Here is a 15,629-nt window from a genome sequence, read left to right on the forward strand (position 1 = left end):
CATTCCAGTGGGTGGAATAATTTACAGACCAAGAAGAGAGTGGAAACTTCATTGTCAATCTTGGTGGCTGACCGGCGTCAGTGGTTCAAAGCCTCTACAAGCAAGTGAATCTTCTAAAATTAAACTTGCAAAGAAGTTTCTCAGTCCGAGGATTTTAAGACTTAATCAATCGACCTTGAAAAGCCACAATGATGTAATCATGATGAATGAAGGAATCTTGGCACTGGTTTTAACAGAGTATTCCAACTGTCACGAAGGCAGAATGAGACTCAAACCCAAAGAAAATAAGTATTTTCTGTTGGCATCACCATGGATGACTTGCAAAGTAATCCCTGGTACTAATTAGCCAAGCATGAATGATTTTGTCTCAAATCGAATTCAGTTTGTTTTTATTTCTGACCATCACAACAAAAAACAACATAGGGCATAGCATTAGCAGAGGTTTATAAAAAAAAAGTAGGACCATCAAAAGGCAAGGTATAATTACAAGGTCTTTCACAACAAATGTTCAGAATTGTTGACATTTCCAGGTTTTGGGAAACTCAATCAATGGTTTATTTGTCAGAGACAGGAACAGTGCATGCTTGAAGTACTCAAGTTGTAATAGCCTTCACTGCGAAGTGGCACAAGTTCCCATACTGACAGGGAGACAAGACAACGAAACGACCATACGGTTTATTAGTCAAATGGTAACAAGGATTTAGAGTTGCAGAAGAAAAACAGCGTGAAAAGCAAACGAAAATAGTTTTTAGAAATCAACTCAAACTTAAGTGAAGTTCTCTTGAACCCGGCTTTCTGTGAAAATGTGCTGGTGTGCTGCAGTTGCAATTTGTATCGGGCAACACCGAGCAGCAGTTGTTCGCTTGAGTGACTTGCCTAGTGCCTACTCCAAAACTCAGGACCGGAACCGTTTTGGAGTAGGCACTGTATTTGGGATTTTGGGGAGCCCAGTCGAATTAGGGTATGAAATTTTTGGCAAAAACAGAGAAAAAACATAAAACTTGGCCCAGTGATGCAGTTTGTTGAATAACCTATCTGGGTTTGAATTTCTAAAGAACATAAACAAACAACTGCTGGAAAATTTATCTTTGTTCTAGTATTTTATTCATTACGGTACGCTTGTATAGCAATATTGTGTCCAGAATGTTTGTTTTACACAAGATCAAGTGGTGTATGGGAGGTTTCCATGCAAACAAAATCTTCGAATGGCAATTATCAAGACAACTTTCAACTTCAACACGTTGTAAGACGATGACAACTGTGACTGATACCAAGCGGATAACAGAGCATAAGATACAAAAACCTATTCGACGAGCTCTTTTATATGTACCTGGTTTTGATAAGAAGAAAATTCTTAAGATCCCAACCTTGAATGTTGATTGTGCCGTTCTAGATTGTGAAGATGGCGTTGGCATGGACAGGTTTGATTTTATAGTTTATACTAGTAGGCTACCGTACTTTGTAAATAGCATCTATGCACAAGCATCTGTTGTAAATTGCCATCTTATGCTTGCTATAATTTACTGTTTTTGTTTTCGTGTACTGTTTGTTTGTTTGTCGTATCGAGGCATATTACACTCGGTGGTGGAAGATTTAGATTAAGTGGACGGGAAGGCAGGGAAGCCAATCTTCGTGTCCACCTTCAGGCATGTCTTTAAGTGTCCTGCCAAAGACACAGCTACATGCTCTTGAGCGGTGTCGAACCAGCGCTCTTTCGATTGCCGTTCCAGGGTTCTCACCACTCGGCTATGCAGCCGACGTGTACTGTAAGTTATGAATGCAGTAGGCTATATGCTATATTTGAATTTTGAAGGAGCTAGTGTGCAAGTATCCACCCTGGTTAAAAATGCTATGCCACCATAGATTGAAATCAACCAAAAGCATTGGGTGAAGCGTTTTTTTAGCTGTTTTGTGTCTTGACTACTATTTTACCTAGTTGCTTTACTATTTTCTAAACCCAACTGAAACCCTCACCTAACCGTGAAGGTTGAGGTTAGAAATAGTGAAGTAAATAGAAACTAGTAACTTTAGGCATAAGCAGTTTTTCCTTGGTTGAATGCCCAGTATTCACACAGTACATCATATAGTCTTTGTCGATTCCAATCTTTGATGTATGACCAGGATAGAGATTGGAGAGTTGTACACTAGCTCCAATTTTAAAAAGTTGATTTAATTTTATATTTGTGAAAAAGTTTTCAAGCTCTTTGTTTAAGGCTTATTGTGTCATTTGTAGTCTTTATAGCTTATATATTGTATCTCTGTCTCGGGGTACCGGTATGCGTTTGAGCAACGCATATTAAGGACTGCTCTCCAGTCAGCGGCGTCTAATGGATGGACGTTAATTCTAATTCTTCAGTAACAACATTTCAACAATTGAAAACTTCACTCTGTTAATCTCAGTGATCAGGCCTATGTCAGCATCTATATGTAAGTAGCCTAACTTATGTAAAATTGCCAGGGTTAAGCTTTCAAAAAACCTTTCCCAGTCCGGTGATAAAAATTCAATCAATCAAAAATAGCAATACCCAACTACACCAATCAAGACTTTTAGGTAACTCATTGCAAGGCAGTTCACGAAAGTTACGGTATTTAGCCTCATAGGCTATATTCGCAATGTATAATAATATATAGTATTATAATAAGAATAGCCACTGCGTTTCAATAAACCCACATTAAAGACAAAGCGTTTAACTCTACAAATTCATTGTGCCCATGATGCACTAATTTTGTAGAATATTGTATGAGAAAAATTATTACACAAACAAAATATTAACAACATTATTCTATTGCCTGTAGATTTTGATGAAACTAGTTTTGACTTATATAATAATTAGGGCAAGTTTTTGCAACTTTTGCAACTTTTTTTTACAGCTTCCGGCAGCTTCCTAAATACTCAGAATTTATGTAGTATGATGTTTTAAGCTGTTTGTAGGAATTTTATATTGCAACTTTTTGCAACTTTTTTCTATTTTTCATGCAACTTTTTACTGCAACTTTTATCAAGTATTGAGCAAAATGTAAAGGAGTGATTTAAAAAACATGCTATAAAACTGTTTCTAGTACAGTATGGTTCTATTCTCTTTGATTTGCACAACAAAACCTATGTGATGGATTAGCTGCATCTCAATGTTATCTATGGCGCAACAGTTTGCTTGCAAGCTAGAAGTTCAACAACCTCAGCCAAGCACGACAGCGCCCGAACTAAATTAGAAGTGGAAGTATGACTTGGCTTTTGGCCAAGCCCGCATAAACGGAAACAGGTTGTGTCTAGTCTTTCGAAGTAAATGAATGGTAAAAAGGTAAATAAATAAATGCAACTTTTTACTGCAACTTTTGTTAAAATTAAGTGCAACTTTCTCATGTTTTTAGTGCAACAAAAACTTGCCCTAATAATAATATATCATACTTTGGTCTATAAAATACTTTTGAGTTATTGAAATCAATGTCAATACATTCCTAAAGGTTCAGCTAGACCTGAAATGTCATTAACTTTAGTACGTACATAACATGTATAATACATGTTTCTAACTGACAAATTCTAATTATAAAAAATTTAGCCGAAATCTATGAGATTTGCAATTGCTTTGCAACTGTACAATTGATTCAACACCATGTAGAGATGTACCGATATATCGGTATCGGTGATATCGGCCATTTTTTTTAGTTTCGGTATCGGCAAAATTTGGCTGATACTGTGGCCGATACTAAACACGTAAAAAAGGTGTTTGTTGCGGATTTTCTACAGAAGCAAAGATACAATTTTTTAAAGTAGTAACTAACGTCACATTGATGTAGAAAAATAACAACCTGTTCAAAATTTTGATACGTCACACTCCCATGACTTCTTGCACGCAAGTTTTAACATTGGTTGCTTAGAGTGATTCTTTCACACAAAACATTTTGTTTCAGCGATTTTGTGTTGTTCGATTCTTAAGTTGTGTAAGGAGACTCAATTTCTCCAATATTTATCATTTGAGTTTCTTTTTTACTCTCAGCAGAGTATAAAACTTGTAAAAGTTTTTCATCCATACAACGTCATGAATTAAATTATTATATCTCAAATCGGCATAATAATGTGACATCATCTAAACGTAACAGAAATAGCAAAGAGCAAGTATCACTATAAAAAAAAACACAAAAATGCAACGCAAATAGGCAACATCAAAAGACATAGATGTTCTTTGACTTGTCAGCAGCAAGTGGTGATAACTGTGGCTGTGGGAGTTTGTTGCGCAGCCTACTTAGCCTACTCTGACATTGTTTAAGCTTGATGAGTTTATTACAACGAAAGGTGGAAATTAAATCACAAACTGATAGAACCAGCTTACTAAAAACAACCAAGTTACATGTTTTTTTTAAACGTTTAGCAACGTAAAAACGATGCAAAATTATACATTTTTGCTACCTTGGTAGTCTTAAACCAAACGACAAGCGCCCTTAGGGGTAGAACCTTTGACATACTGATATCCAATTGAACGAACCCGAACCATCAGATGTTAGGTTGTCCGTCCAATTGTCGCCATTTCAGCATTCAGCCAGAGAGTTGATTATTACTTTAAACTTTTTTTGGTAATTATACAACAAACAAGAGCAATAGCAGTGGTGAGAAGTTGCATTTTTCCTTTTTTCCGAGAAACGCAACCTTGATGACGTCATGAACAGTGTAGCTTCTGATTGGTTGATGGTCCGTGGTTCAATGGGATATCAGTATGTTAAGGTGTCTACCGCCCTTAGGTGGCACATTACTTGTCGAATAGTTTTTGTACGACTACACAAATGACTTGGTTTACATTTTATTATCAATTATGATTGCCTATTTGGAGAGTTTGCGCAAACCCTTTATTAATTTTTCAGAAACCCCAATTATGATATTATATAATGTTTCTTCCCTTATACCCCAGTTCTCAATCACGGTGATCTTTCATCACTAAAACCTACTATTATGACACAACATTGAGTTGGGATTGGATTCTTAAATCTTCAAGTGCCAAGGACTTCCAAATCCGTCCATTGTCACTCATAATGACGTAGTAATGCCCCCTTTGGCACCTAATGTTGCCCATTTGAAGTTCCCCTTGCTGCTCTATAAATTTCCAAAGTTGGTTGGTTTTGTGGCGTATTTTGGAATTTATTTATTGTAAGCGCCAAACTTGAACACAACTAATTTTGAATTTAGGGAATTGTTTGGTTTTAGACTAATTTGTCACTGTGTCAGCCGCGGTGGTGCCACAGCTTGTGTTTTAGCACAAGATCTTGTGGTTTTACTTTTGATCTTGTGCTTTAAGTTTTACCTTATTTGCATAAAACTATTAAAAAAAGCTTTGAATTGGCATAATATGCCAATATGCCAATTCAATATGCCAATTCAAAGCTTTTTTTAATAGTTTTATGCAAATAAGGTAAAACTTAGCATTTGATATAATTACTTGCAAATACCAAAATTGCTTCTTTTTGTAACACTAAAGTATCGGCCAAAATATCGGTATCGGCCAAAATGTTGGTATCAGTACATCTCTAACACTATGTATTTTGTATATAGCTCATCCTGTATATTTATATGTAGAAAAAAAAATTCCATTTAAAAAAACAGAACCTTTCAAAACAGAAGAGGAACGACTCTTGAACAAAAGGTTAACTTCCTGACCGGAGAATGTCGCTTTTCTGACACCAGTTGCAATGAACTGAATTGAGTAGACAAAATGACTATTTTTTAATTTTCCGACTAGGAGTTTGTAATCTTGGTTATTGGAATACAATTAACCAATATATTGGACTTGTTTAAATTGTAGAAAGTCCTATCGTGGACAAAAACACCCTAAATTAACCTCAACTAGAGACTCAGAGTCACTTAATGGTAAAAAATCCTATACATACTCCAATTTTTATATTTGCAATAAAATTTTTGCTTTATCAGAAAAGAAGAGGCAAGGTCAACAATTGCTGAACTGTACAATGACATTGCTTCAGAATCGTCAAGGGAAGTATGCGTCCGTATCAACCCACCAAGCAGCTATTTGTGTACTGATGACATAGAAGTCCTGTTCAGTGTTGAGAAGCCACCTCAAGCACTGGTTGTCCCTAAAATTAACCAATATGAGGAATTGCAGTTAGTAAGTTCTGATATTTCTTTGAGTGGAATTCAAAAATATCTAAATTTGATTTTGTTTTCATGTATTTTATCAATGTATTCAGTCAGTGCAGGTTAATTCGACAACTAATATAAATCTTATTCAAATAGATCAGTATATATTATCTTTTGAGACGGAGTGATGAAAACTTTTCATACTGTGATGCAGGATTCATAGAATAGCAGGGTGATATCTGACAACTGGACGTAAAAGTGCTGCCAGATATTTTTTAAGTTTTTAGAGTATATTATATTATTAGCATTTTTGAAGTAGTGGTAGCCCAAAGCTTGTCAGTTTAAAACTTACCTGAAGTTTAAAGTTACATAAGATAGAGTTACAGCAATTTGTAGTTTTGTTACTTTCCAATACGAATGTGAATTTATGTACGAAACTTAAATTGAATAAATCTTACAAGCTAAAAAAATATATTAGAACAAAAGAACAATCTTGAGAAACTTAAAATACACCCCAGAAATATAAAGCTTCATGTTTTAAGTGTTGAAGCTGGTAACTCTTTTTCAGGAAATATGCTATATGCACAGCAGAAGTTAAATTTGCAAAAATTATGATACAGTAGTTTGAAAAGTGAATAATGAAATTGCTTTGGATTAGCTTTAGAATAGGCATACGAAGCCGAGCAACGTTATCAAGTTTAACATATTAAAGATTATTATATTTACAACAAACACAAAACTACGCAGCAATTTAATATCGAACGTTTTCGACATCACACGATGTCCTCTTCAGGAATAACATATATACAACTTTTACTACATCTGAATAAAATACAATGGTTATTATAACTATAAACAGGAAAAAACAAAAACTGCACAGTACTTCTGACTAGCTCAAACTCAACGATACAGACTCTGCGAGAATCAAAGGTAACTGCAGGCGTTGAACAGATCACATGATGTGGTAGAAAGGCAAGGTGCGAAAAAACTAATTTTGAAATGCAGAGAGCAAGAAAGATGAGCCGCAGACTGGACACTTGAATGGAGTCTGGACACTTGAATTTGAATTCCATACAGAAAAGTGCCATTAAAGATCACATTTTCTCATGTACAGTACGCAAAAACAACGTTTCTATAAAACAGTTTGAGATTATGTCCAGAGGCAGGTCTGAGTATCAAACTAAAATCTTAGAAGCCCTGTACATAAAACGTAACAATCCACCTTTGAACAGACAATTGTATGCTTGCGGCTCATCTTTCTTGCTCTCTGTATTTTAAAATTAGTTTTTTCGCACCTTGCCTTTCTACCACATCATGTGATCTGTTCAACACCTTTTGATACAGTTTCCTTTGATTCTCGCACAGCCTATATCGTTGAGTTTGAGCTAGTCAGAAGTACTGTGCAGTTTTTGTTTTTTCCTGTTTATAGTTATATTAACCATTGTATTTTATTCAGATGTAGTAAAAGTTGTATATATGTTATTCCTGAAGAGGACATCGTGTGATGTCGAAAACGTTCGATATTTAATTGTTGCGTAGTTTTGTGTTTGTTGTAAATATAATAATCTTTAATATGTTAAACTTGATAACGTTGCTCGGCTTCGTATGCCTATGGTTCAACAAGACAAACTCTCTACCGAAGCTGTAGCTTCAGAATAGTTCTTTGCGTGCAAGTTTTGGGCGCCCACTACTTTAAAATGCCAAAATAATATTATAAAATTTAAAAATTAGCTGGCAACACTGTTAGCTCCACAGATCAGATATCGCAGCCGAGTTGGCGATCCCCTACTTCTATAAATCCCTGCCTTGATGACACAAACATGTAGCATTGGGGGTGTGGCCATGTTTGGTGGCTTCCCAAAGAAAGACAGAAAACAACTTTGTGATACCTGAGTGCCCGGCTGGCGAATTTTTTTCCCACGAACTTTTTTCCCACGAACTTTTTTTTTACTTCGCATAGAGTTTGTATTAATACATTGTGAATGCAAACATTTTTCGTTGGCGTGTTTGGTTCAGTGGTTTCATCTTCTGCCTTATGTTCGTGAAGACAACGATTCGACGCCCATCGAAGTCAATTTTTTTTTCTTTAAATTAATTTTTGCGGTGCACAAAAGCTTTTCAAAAAAGTAGGGTTAATCGGTTAGTATTAATTCGGAAAATCTTACATTTAGATTGACCAGAATCAATTTCTTTTCTCAACTTTTTTAAACTTGACTAGACTAGGTTTGTCTCCAGGCTACGTTTTTTTTTCAAGTTCAATGTTTAGATTTAAACCTGGAGGGCGAAAATCGCCTGCTGCCTTTGAATTGAAAACCGCGCGCGAAAAAAAAATAAATCGGTAAAAACAGTTACCGGGCGGCAACTTTCTAAAAAGTACCATTAAAAAATCCTCATTGAGCAATAAAGGAAAAAGGCAAATAATAGCATAAATTAACTCATCGGTTTGCCGCTGGCTGACTTAGCGCAGAGGGTTAGGGCGGTGGTAGTCATTACTCATTGCATTGACCTGGGTTTGATTCCCACCGTTGCTATACTCATTTTTCTTCCGTAATTACTAAACAAAGTTCGAAGGGGATTTTTTAATGGTACCTTTTCAAAACTTGCTACCGGGCGCGGTAACCAGTAATGGCTACACTTACAGAAATATGCAAATGAGACAAAAAGTACGTGGGAAAAAAGTTTGCTGTACGTTGGCACTCACTAGCATGGATTGAAATAAGAGTGCAAACATTCTATCACCTTACTAGACCAAAACGTCGCCCCTATGATTTACGCTCAACACAGAACGGTTTGAAAGATTTTTTTTAACCTCCTTCAGGGTAATAAATTATCTGCATGCATGATTAAAAAAATAATCCTGTAAATTTAGCTTTAAATGTATTTTTTTTATTGTATGTTAGTTTGTGACTTGTAATACTTGACTGACTTGACTGACTCATCAGAAATAAAAGCTGGATATCACCTTTAGCGTCCTGCGGTGGCCCAGTGTAGTCACCGGAAGAACGCAAGTTATGAGTGATCAAATTCCTGGTGATCAGTTTCATTCTGAATTTGTAATAGGCTACTTGTTTGGAAAGTAGTGAAGCAGTTTTTTCAAGCACATCTGTGATTTCATCACCAGTCACTCAATTGCATTATTTGGCAGGTGTGCAAGAAGCTGCAGGAAGTTATTGGATACAGACGTGAGCTTATCAACGCCATCGGCATCATCTTCATGACTGAAAGTGCACAAGGTCTGATCAATCTAAAGGTCATCTATGCGCCTGCTTGCTGACGTAGTGGTAGAGCTTGGTTCAAACAAGGCCATTGCATGAGTCCAGGACTAACACTGCCGGCAGGTAACCCTGGACTCATGTAAGGGTACACGACTTAGTACCGCGGTCTGAATGACGCAAACACGAATTAATTTTAGTAAGAAATAACCAAGTCTCCCGTCATTCATAAAGCCGTGTATCCTTATATGAGTGCAGGGTTAACAGTGCCGACGATCGGAATGGCCCGATTCGGTGAGTCCGATTCGGTGAGTCCGATCCCTTAACGGGGGATTTTTTCAATTTTTTTTTTTAATTATCGGGTACCGTGGCCTAATTATCATTGCCGTTTTAGGGTTAGGAGTTAGGGTTAGAGGTTAGGAACTCACCGAATCAGACTCACCGAATAGTAGCAGACCCCCGACGATAGCCTGGGCAATAGTATTGCATGGTACATTGTTCGTGCCTAGCTAGGTGCACTCACATACGTTGACGGAATATGTATAGACTAGCTTGCAATTTTCGTTGCCTGATCAACTCGAGGAACCTTGATGTGTGAAAATTAAATTCAGTAAGAGTGTTTTTTATTTCAACTGATTATTTTGTAAAAGGAAATTCCATCAGTTGCTTTGAAAATTCCTAAACAAAAAGACAAAAAAAACTCTTTTCAAAGCAATGCTAGTGCAGTGCTGTATTAGTGTTCACAATAAGCTTGTCTAGTTTTATGTGGTCTATGGAGCCTACTCTCTGTTGGAGTGCCAGCGCCAAGCCAGCAAATGTTTGATGACATCTGCCAGTGAATCGTGTGAAATGGCTTGAAAAACAATAATTTTATATATTTATGTTTAAATATCCAAAAAATTGATCTCCAAAACCGATTTGGTGTAAAATGCTGCCAATCATTAATTTCAAACTCAAAATTTTTCATTTTTTCAGAAAATCATTGAATCTGGAATCGCGACCTGTTCGAAACGACATTCATGTTGTCGCATAGACGGCGTTATCTTTGGCTCTGACGACTTCTGTGCCGACGTCGACATCAGTAGGTCGGCCGACGCATCGGAGCTACTCTACGCCCGACAGAAGATTGTTGCGACGACAAAGGCGTTTTCCTTGCAGGCCATAGACATGGTGCACATCGACTACCAAGGTGAACAAATACGTGATAGTCGCTTGATTGATTGAATCTTTATCCTCGGACTAGGAAAGCTTCTTGCAGAGCTTAATCCTGGCAGTTTCGCATACTTGTAGAGGCTTTGAATCACTCATGCAGGCCCGGTCACCGAGATTAACAGAGTGAAGTTTCCGATTGTTGAAATGTTGTTGCCGGAAAATTATTCTATCCTTTAGGTGCCACTGAATGGAGAGCAGTCCTTAACGTGCGTTGCTCAAGCGCACACCCCTAGAGTCGAACCAGCGCCGCTTGATCTTGAAGCTTCTTCGTTTCAGAAGTGACGCACTAACCAACTGAGATATCGGGGCTTCATAGTAAATCGACCTCTTGCGCATTCCTGATTTTATTAGCTTGTTGTTTAGTATAAAGGTTATGGTCCCATTTAAAATGGAAGACCTGAGTTGAAGAACTTGAGACAAAGCAAGTTAAAGTTCTATCATTTCATCTTGACGAGGGTATTTCTTTGCCAACTTTCGATATGCTTTATAGTATTTTGTAGTATTTTTTATACCAAAGACAGGCAAGACACAACAATAACACAGGGTTGAGCATTACAACAGTATATTACATATTTACAAATAGTTCAACATATCAAACGTTTTCGACTTAACTTAAGTCCTCATCAGGAATCTGTAAATAATTATAAACTACAATAAATTTCACTTCTTGACAGTGACTACCGTAACTAACTAAAAGCATCGAGAAACACGCACGATTGAAAGCACTGGAGTGGAAAACATACAGACAGACGAAAAATTACATTAAGAAAAGGCAACTGCATGATTAAGTTACAAACGAATTTGCACCACGGAGTACGTGATACAACTAGGCTAATAAATATTAAGGAGAATGGAGGCGCCACTGGCAAATAATTGTTTGTTTAGATTTGGATTGTAGCGTTTGATTAACAACGCTTCCTGAATTTTTGTGTCAAATTGGGATTTGCCTTTGCGTAAAATTTTAAATGAGTCAGCAGAGAATTTTTGATCTGTGCAAAAAGAACAATCCATGATATGGTCCTTGATGGCACTTTTCTTTAAGTCTCTAAAGTTCAGATGCTCCCGTACTCTCGTGGTCAAATGTCTGGTGGACATACCGATGTACGTCAATGCCGAATCACACGGACATGTAAAACAATATACGACATTTGAGCAGAGAGACGAAGGCGTCTGGGACTTTAGTTGAAAATACGAACTAATTTTAAATGTTTTATAAACAGGAAAAACGTCCACATCAAATTTATTTTTCATAAACTGTCCGATTTTACGAGCAAACGTTTTGGATTCTTTTCCCACAAACGGAATGGACAAGCAATGCTTCACATTTAACTCATTTTCAGCCTTTTCTTTTTGGTTGGAATTCTCAGAGATAAAACGATTCAATATTTTCTCAAAGTACAATTTTGAGTGTGTTGTGGAAAACCTTGTTCTGTTTGAATAAATATGATACGTGGCAAAGCTTTTTATTTTGATTTTTTCTTTGCCGTGTTTGATTCAAATCTAGCTGCTTGTTGCACTCGGACAACAAGTAGATTATTTTTTGTTTTTGGCAACACCTAACGCGCGATTCTTTCAAACTGGCACTGACCCTAATCGTTTTAGATTTGGAAGGCCTGGAGCGTCAAGCACGCGAAGGGTTTGGAATGGGGTTTACTGGGAAGCAAGTTATTCACCCTGGTCAGGTACCTGTGGTACAAAAGTGCTTTGTTCCCTCCCAGGAACGAATGGAATGGGCGATTGGTCTTCTCAAAGAGTACCAGGCCTGTACAGAGGTGAGCGGATGTTTTTTAATTTTCAAACTCATTTTACAAGCACGGCAACAACAATTGAAAATGAGTTATGCGATTGTGAGATTGAGCGTCGAGTTTGTTTAGAGTTGAAATTGTTTTATGCTATAGCAACAAAACTTTTGGTTCAAACTTGCAAAGTTGTGTAATTTATTGTTGATGGGCCAACTAAATTTGACACTTGTTATTCTCTCTGATCACATATGTTCAGCTGTCGACATGCACTTTTTGTCGGAGTCGATAAAAAAGACCGACCCCGACTACAGTTTGACACAAAGCGATAAATAAAGATTTTGTTTGCAATCTTTTTTCAAAACCTTATTTCTTGTTCTCCATATTGCGCTCTAAAACTTTACCAGAAAATAGAAGGGTTTGTTCTTGACAGTTTTTGTGAAAGTCGCCACTTCAATTTCGATTACAACTTAAATTGAATTTAAAAAAATCTGGCAACGCTGTAGTTGGAGTTGCATTTTTTCGGATGCCATTCTTAGATGAAGAAGTTTTGCCAGAACCCAATGAGTTCAATGGCAACCAATCAGAACATGTGCTAAGAGGCTACCGTCCAATGGTGCTTGGTGACCCTTCTTGCACTCAGCCAGAGAGTTGATCCCAGCTTTGAACTTTTATTAATAGCAGAAGAGTAATAGCAGGTGTGGGAATCGGACCCAGGTCATAGAAATGACTTTTTCCTTGCCCTAACCACTAAGCCAAGCAGCTGACGGCGAAACCATCACTTAATTTGTTTTATATCACCTGCTTTTCGCGCTTATTCCCGTCACGGAAAATATAGCTTATCATTGGTTGAATGTTTCGAAGTTTCGGTGGCTATGGCTGAAGTTTGTCGTGTTAAAGTGGCAAGCATATCTTTCGCCCGCCTCCACAGCTCTGTTTACGATATTTCAACTAACTCTGGATTGAAGTCCTTGTCTCCTTTATACAGAAACCTACTTAGGTCTTACAATAATTGAAGATATCTGAAAATGCGCCTTGTTGAGGTATCGAACTGGTAACCTTTAATCCCTGCATAACTCACGATCTACTTTCAGGGAGTTTTCACGTACCGCGGCCAGATGATTGACATGCCAACAATTCTTCAAGCGCAGAATATCGCAAGATTGCACGAATTGACTGAAGAGCAGACTGATGAGTGCCCATGAGGCGTAAAATGCCTGACCAAAGCCACCGTGGGAGACGTATCGATCTGCGCTGTGGAGTGTGGAATGCTATGTTTTTGATCCCGTTGTCTTGTGCGCACCTCTGCTGCGAAGACACATTTTGTGACGTCACAATTATTTAATGCTTATGTCATTATACACGTAGTCCTTCTCCTGAACACAGCAGATGAGTTGGGTACTTTAAACACAACAAGCCATTTATTAATCACACCTTTTACAGTAATATTGTGTTATACTGGTGAATATTTGGAACACTGGCATGAATACAGCAACCAAATATTCACTACGCATATATTTCCAAATTAGTGAGGGCTGTCCTGATAGGACCTTCCTCCACGGAGAATCGACCCCTCCCACGTGAAAACGACATCGACGACATCGAGACATTTATGGATCGGCCTGAGAGGAACTCTGTCCGCTGGAGGTCGTCGCCGAGCGGTAGCCAGATGAGTCGAGCGACTTGCCACTGCGCATCATGCTCATGGAATGGCCGTGGCCCCGCGATTGCCGTTGATTCAACATGACTCCTGCAATATAAAGTTGCATCTTAGCTGGTAGGCCTGTGTTATAACGATGGGACGCAAGATATTTTTCGTGGAATTTTAATATAAACGTAATACTGCAAGACAGCAATCAACCGATTTAACGTCTGCAGACGTTGAATCAATATAAAACACCGGTTAATTTGCTAGTTAATCGACACGGGTTTGTTGTGTTTTCAAAACAGTGATGCAAACTTTAAGGGGTTGATTTTTTTCTGACAATCATGCTATGCGGTGTTTGTCCAACCTTAAGTCCAAAGCAGCCACGCGTCTTCCCACATTCCCTGTTGAAGTAAACACAACTCACCTTTCTGTATTCTGGCGTTACGCTCCGGGACCTGCTTCATCTGAAATGAAACATGTTTGGTGTTTAATGTTTATCGTGTGTTTTGAAGAGATCACGCCAACTCAGTTCAATCCTTATGTAAATTAGAAAACTACATGCGCATTTTATTGCTTGTGAAAGATTCGCGCTTATAAGCAAAATGTTTGAAACGCCTGGTTTATCTAATTAAAATATAAAGAGCCTAAAATGTAGATACTGAACTCATGTTCAGCAAACGTTTTGAAAACTAAACTGTTTTCATCTTCACTGCCATAAATGTGATTCTTTATAGCAGTGAAGATAAAGACAGTTTGAATTTCGAAATGTCAAACATGAGTTTGCTGAACATGAAAATGAAACATGAGTTTAGTATCTACAGTACATTTGGGTTCTTATGTTATTCGTGATTATGTTTTGCATATTTGCGCCAACAATGAGAAATAAAATTAAAGTGAACTAGAATATTGGTGAATTCGTTCTTGGAGACACCCACCTCTGAGATCACTTCATCTCGGAGCTCTTCTAGGTTCAGATGCTTGCTGTATTTCGTTTCTAGGTCGTACACGTATTTGTCCATGGTCTTCTGGAGCTCTATGTAGTTCTCCCGGCTTGGTCCTCTGATTTCATCTGTGGATCACAACAAACGTAGTTTATTTGTGGATCACAATAAACGTGTTTGCTTCCGTGGCGTTGGATTTCAACGTTGGGTACCCAAGTTTGGTTATCTCCAGCCCAAGGAGTTTGTGAATACATTTGTGTTAGCAAAAGTTCCCTAACTTCGAATTATTTTCAGCCTTTTTCTTGCTTATGAGGCAGCAATTCAGGCAACATCTCCTAATTGTTGCAACCAGTGCAATGTCTTCATATCAGGGTCTATGAGATCCACATGTTCTTCAGGTCGAAACACTGGACAGTGATTTATGATGTGCTGTGCTGTTTGGCAGTCACCACAAACACAGACTGGTGAGTCACACAAACACCAGGAAAACATATTGTGCTTGAAGCGACCAACACCAGTCCAGAGACGATTCAGAATCACCCATTCTTTTCTTGGCAGGTCTGAGCCAGGTGATACCGTAGTGTCTGGTGTGACTTGGAACTGGTTGGGCCGTAAGATGGTTTTCCAGCGGTCTCTCCATGACTTCATCAGGTCAAAGTGACCTTCATAAAGCGCCACAACGTGTCGAGAAAAGGGGGGCCTGGAAGGCAGGCGTTGACGTGTGAGCTGTTGTGCGTCAAGGACTACATTGGGGAGGAGATGGCGATCATTGACCTCTGCCTTTAATGCGAGCCG

General features: G+C 38.0%; 2 protein-coding genes across 3 annotated transcripts in view; one reads left to right on the forward strand and one right to left on the reverse strand.

The window, feature by feature from the left end:
* Positions 1–915: 915 nt before the first annotated feature.
* On the forward strand, positions 916–13,649 carry LOC145780374 (citramalyl-CoA lyase, mitochondrial-like). Of its 2 annotated transcripts, none has more exons than XM_082592075.1 (6): positions 916–1,421; positions 5,915–6,110; positions 9,228–9,332; positions 10,270–10,483; positions 12,109–12,278; positions 13,340–13,649. In XM_082592075.1, the coding sequence occupies exons 1-6, from the start codon at positions 1,144–1,146 to the stop codon at positions 13,448–13,450; spliced, it is 1,074 nt and encodes a 357-aa protein (XP_082448201.1). In that variant the 5' UTR covers positions 916–1,143; the 3' UTR covers positions 13,451–13,649. The 2 variants fall into 2 exon arrangements, with proteins under 2 accessions (XP_082448201.1, XP_082448202.1); XM_082592076.1 differs by lacking the exon at positions 916–1,421 and adding an exon at positions 2,937–3,299.
* Positions 13,650–13,855: 206 nt separating this feature from the next.
* The window catches only part of LOC145779688 (uncharacterized), an 87,229-nt gene continuing 85,455 nt past the window's right edge, over positions 13,856–15,629 (reverse strand). The window contains exons 79-81 of the mRNA XM_082591324.1: positions 14,829–14,962; positions 14,318–14,357; positions 13,856–13,995 (exon numbers count right to left, since the gene is read on the reverse strand). Of these exons, the coding sequence (XP_082447450.1) occupies positions 13,856–13,995; positions 14,318–14,357; positions 14,829–14,962 (314 nt within the window). The remainder of the gene's footprint in view (positions 13,996–14,317; positions 14,358–14,828; positions 14,963–15,629) is intronic.

Source organism: Aplidium turbinatum, chromosome 11 (genome assembly GCF_918807975.1).
Source record: "Aplidium turbinatum chromosome 11, kaAplTurb1.1, whole genome shotgun sequence".
Classification (NCBI taxonomy): domain Eukaryota; kingdom Metazoa; phylum Chordata; class Ascidiacea; order Aplousobranchia; family Polyclinidae; genus Aplidium; species Aplidium turbinatum.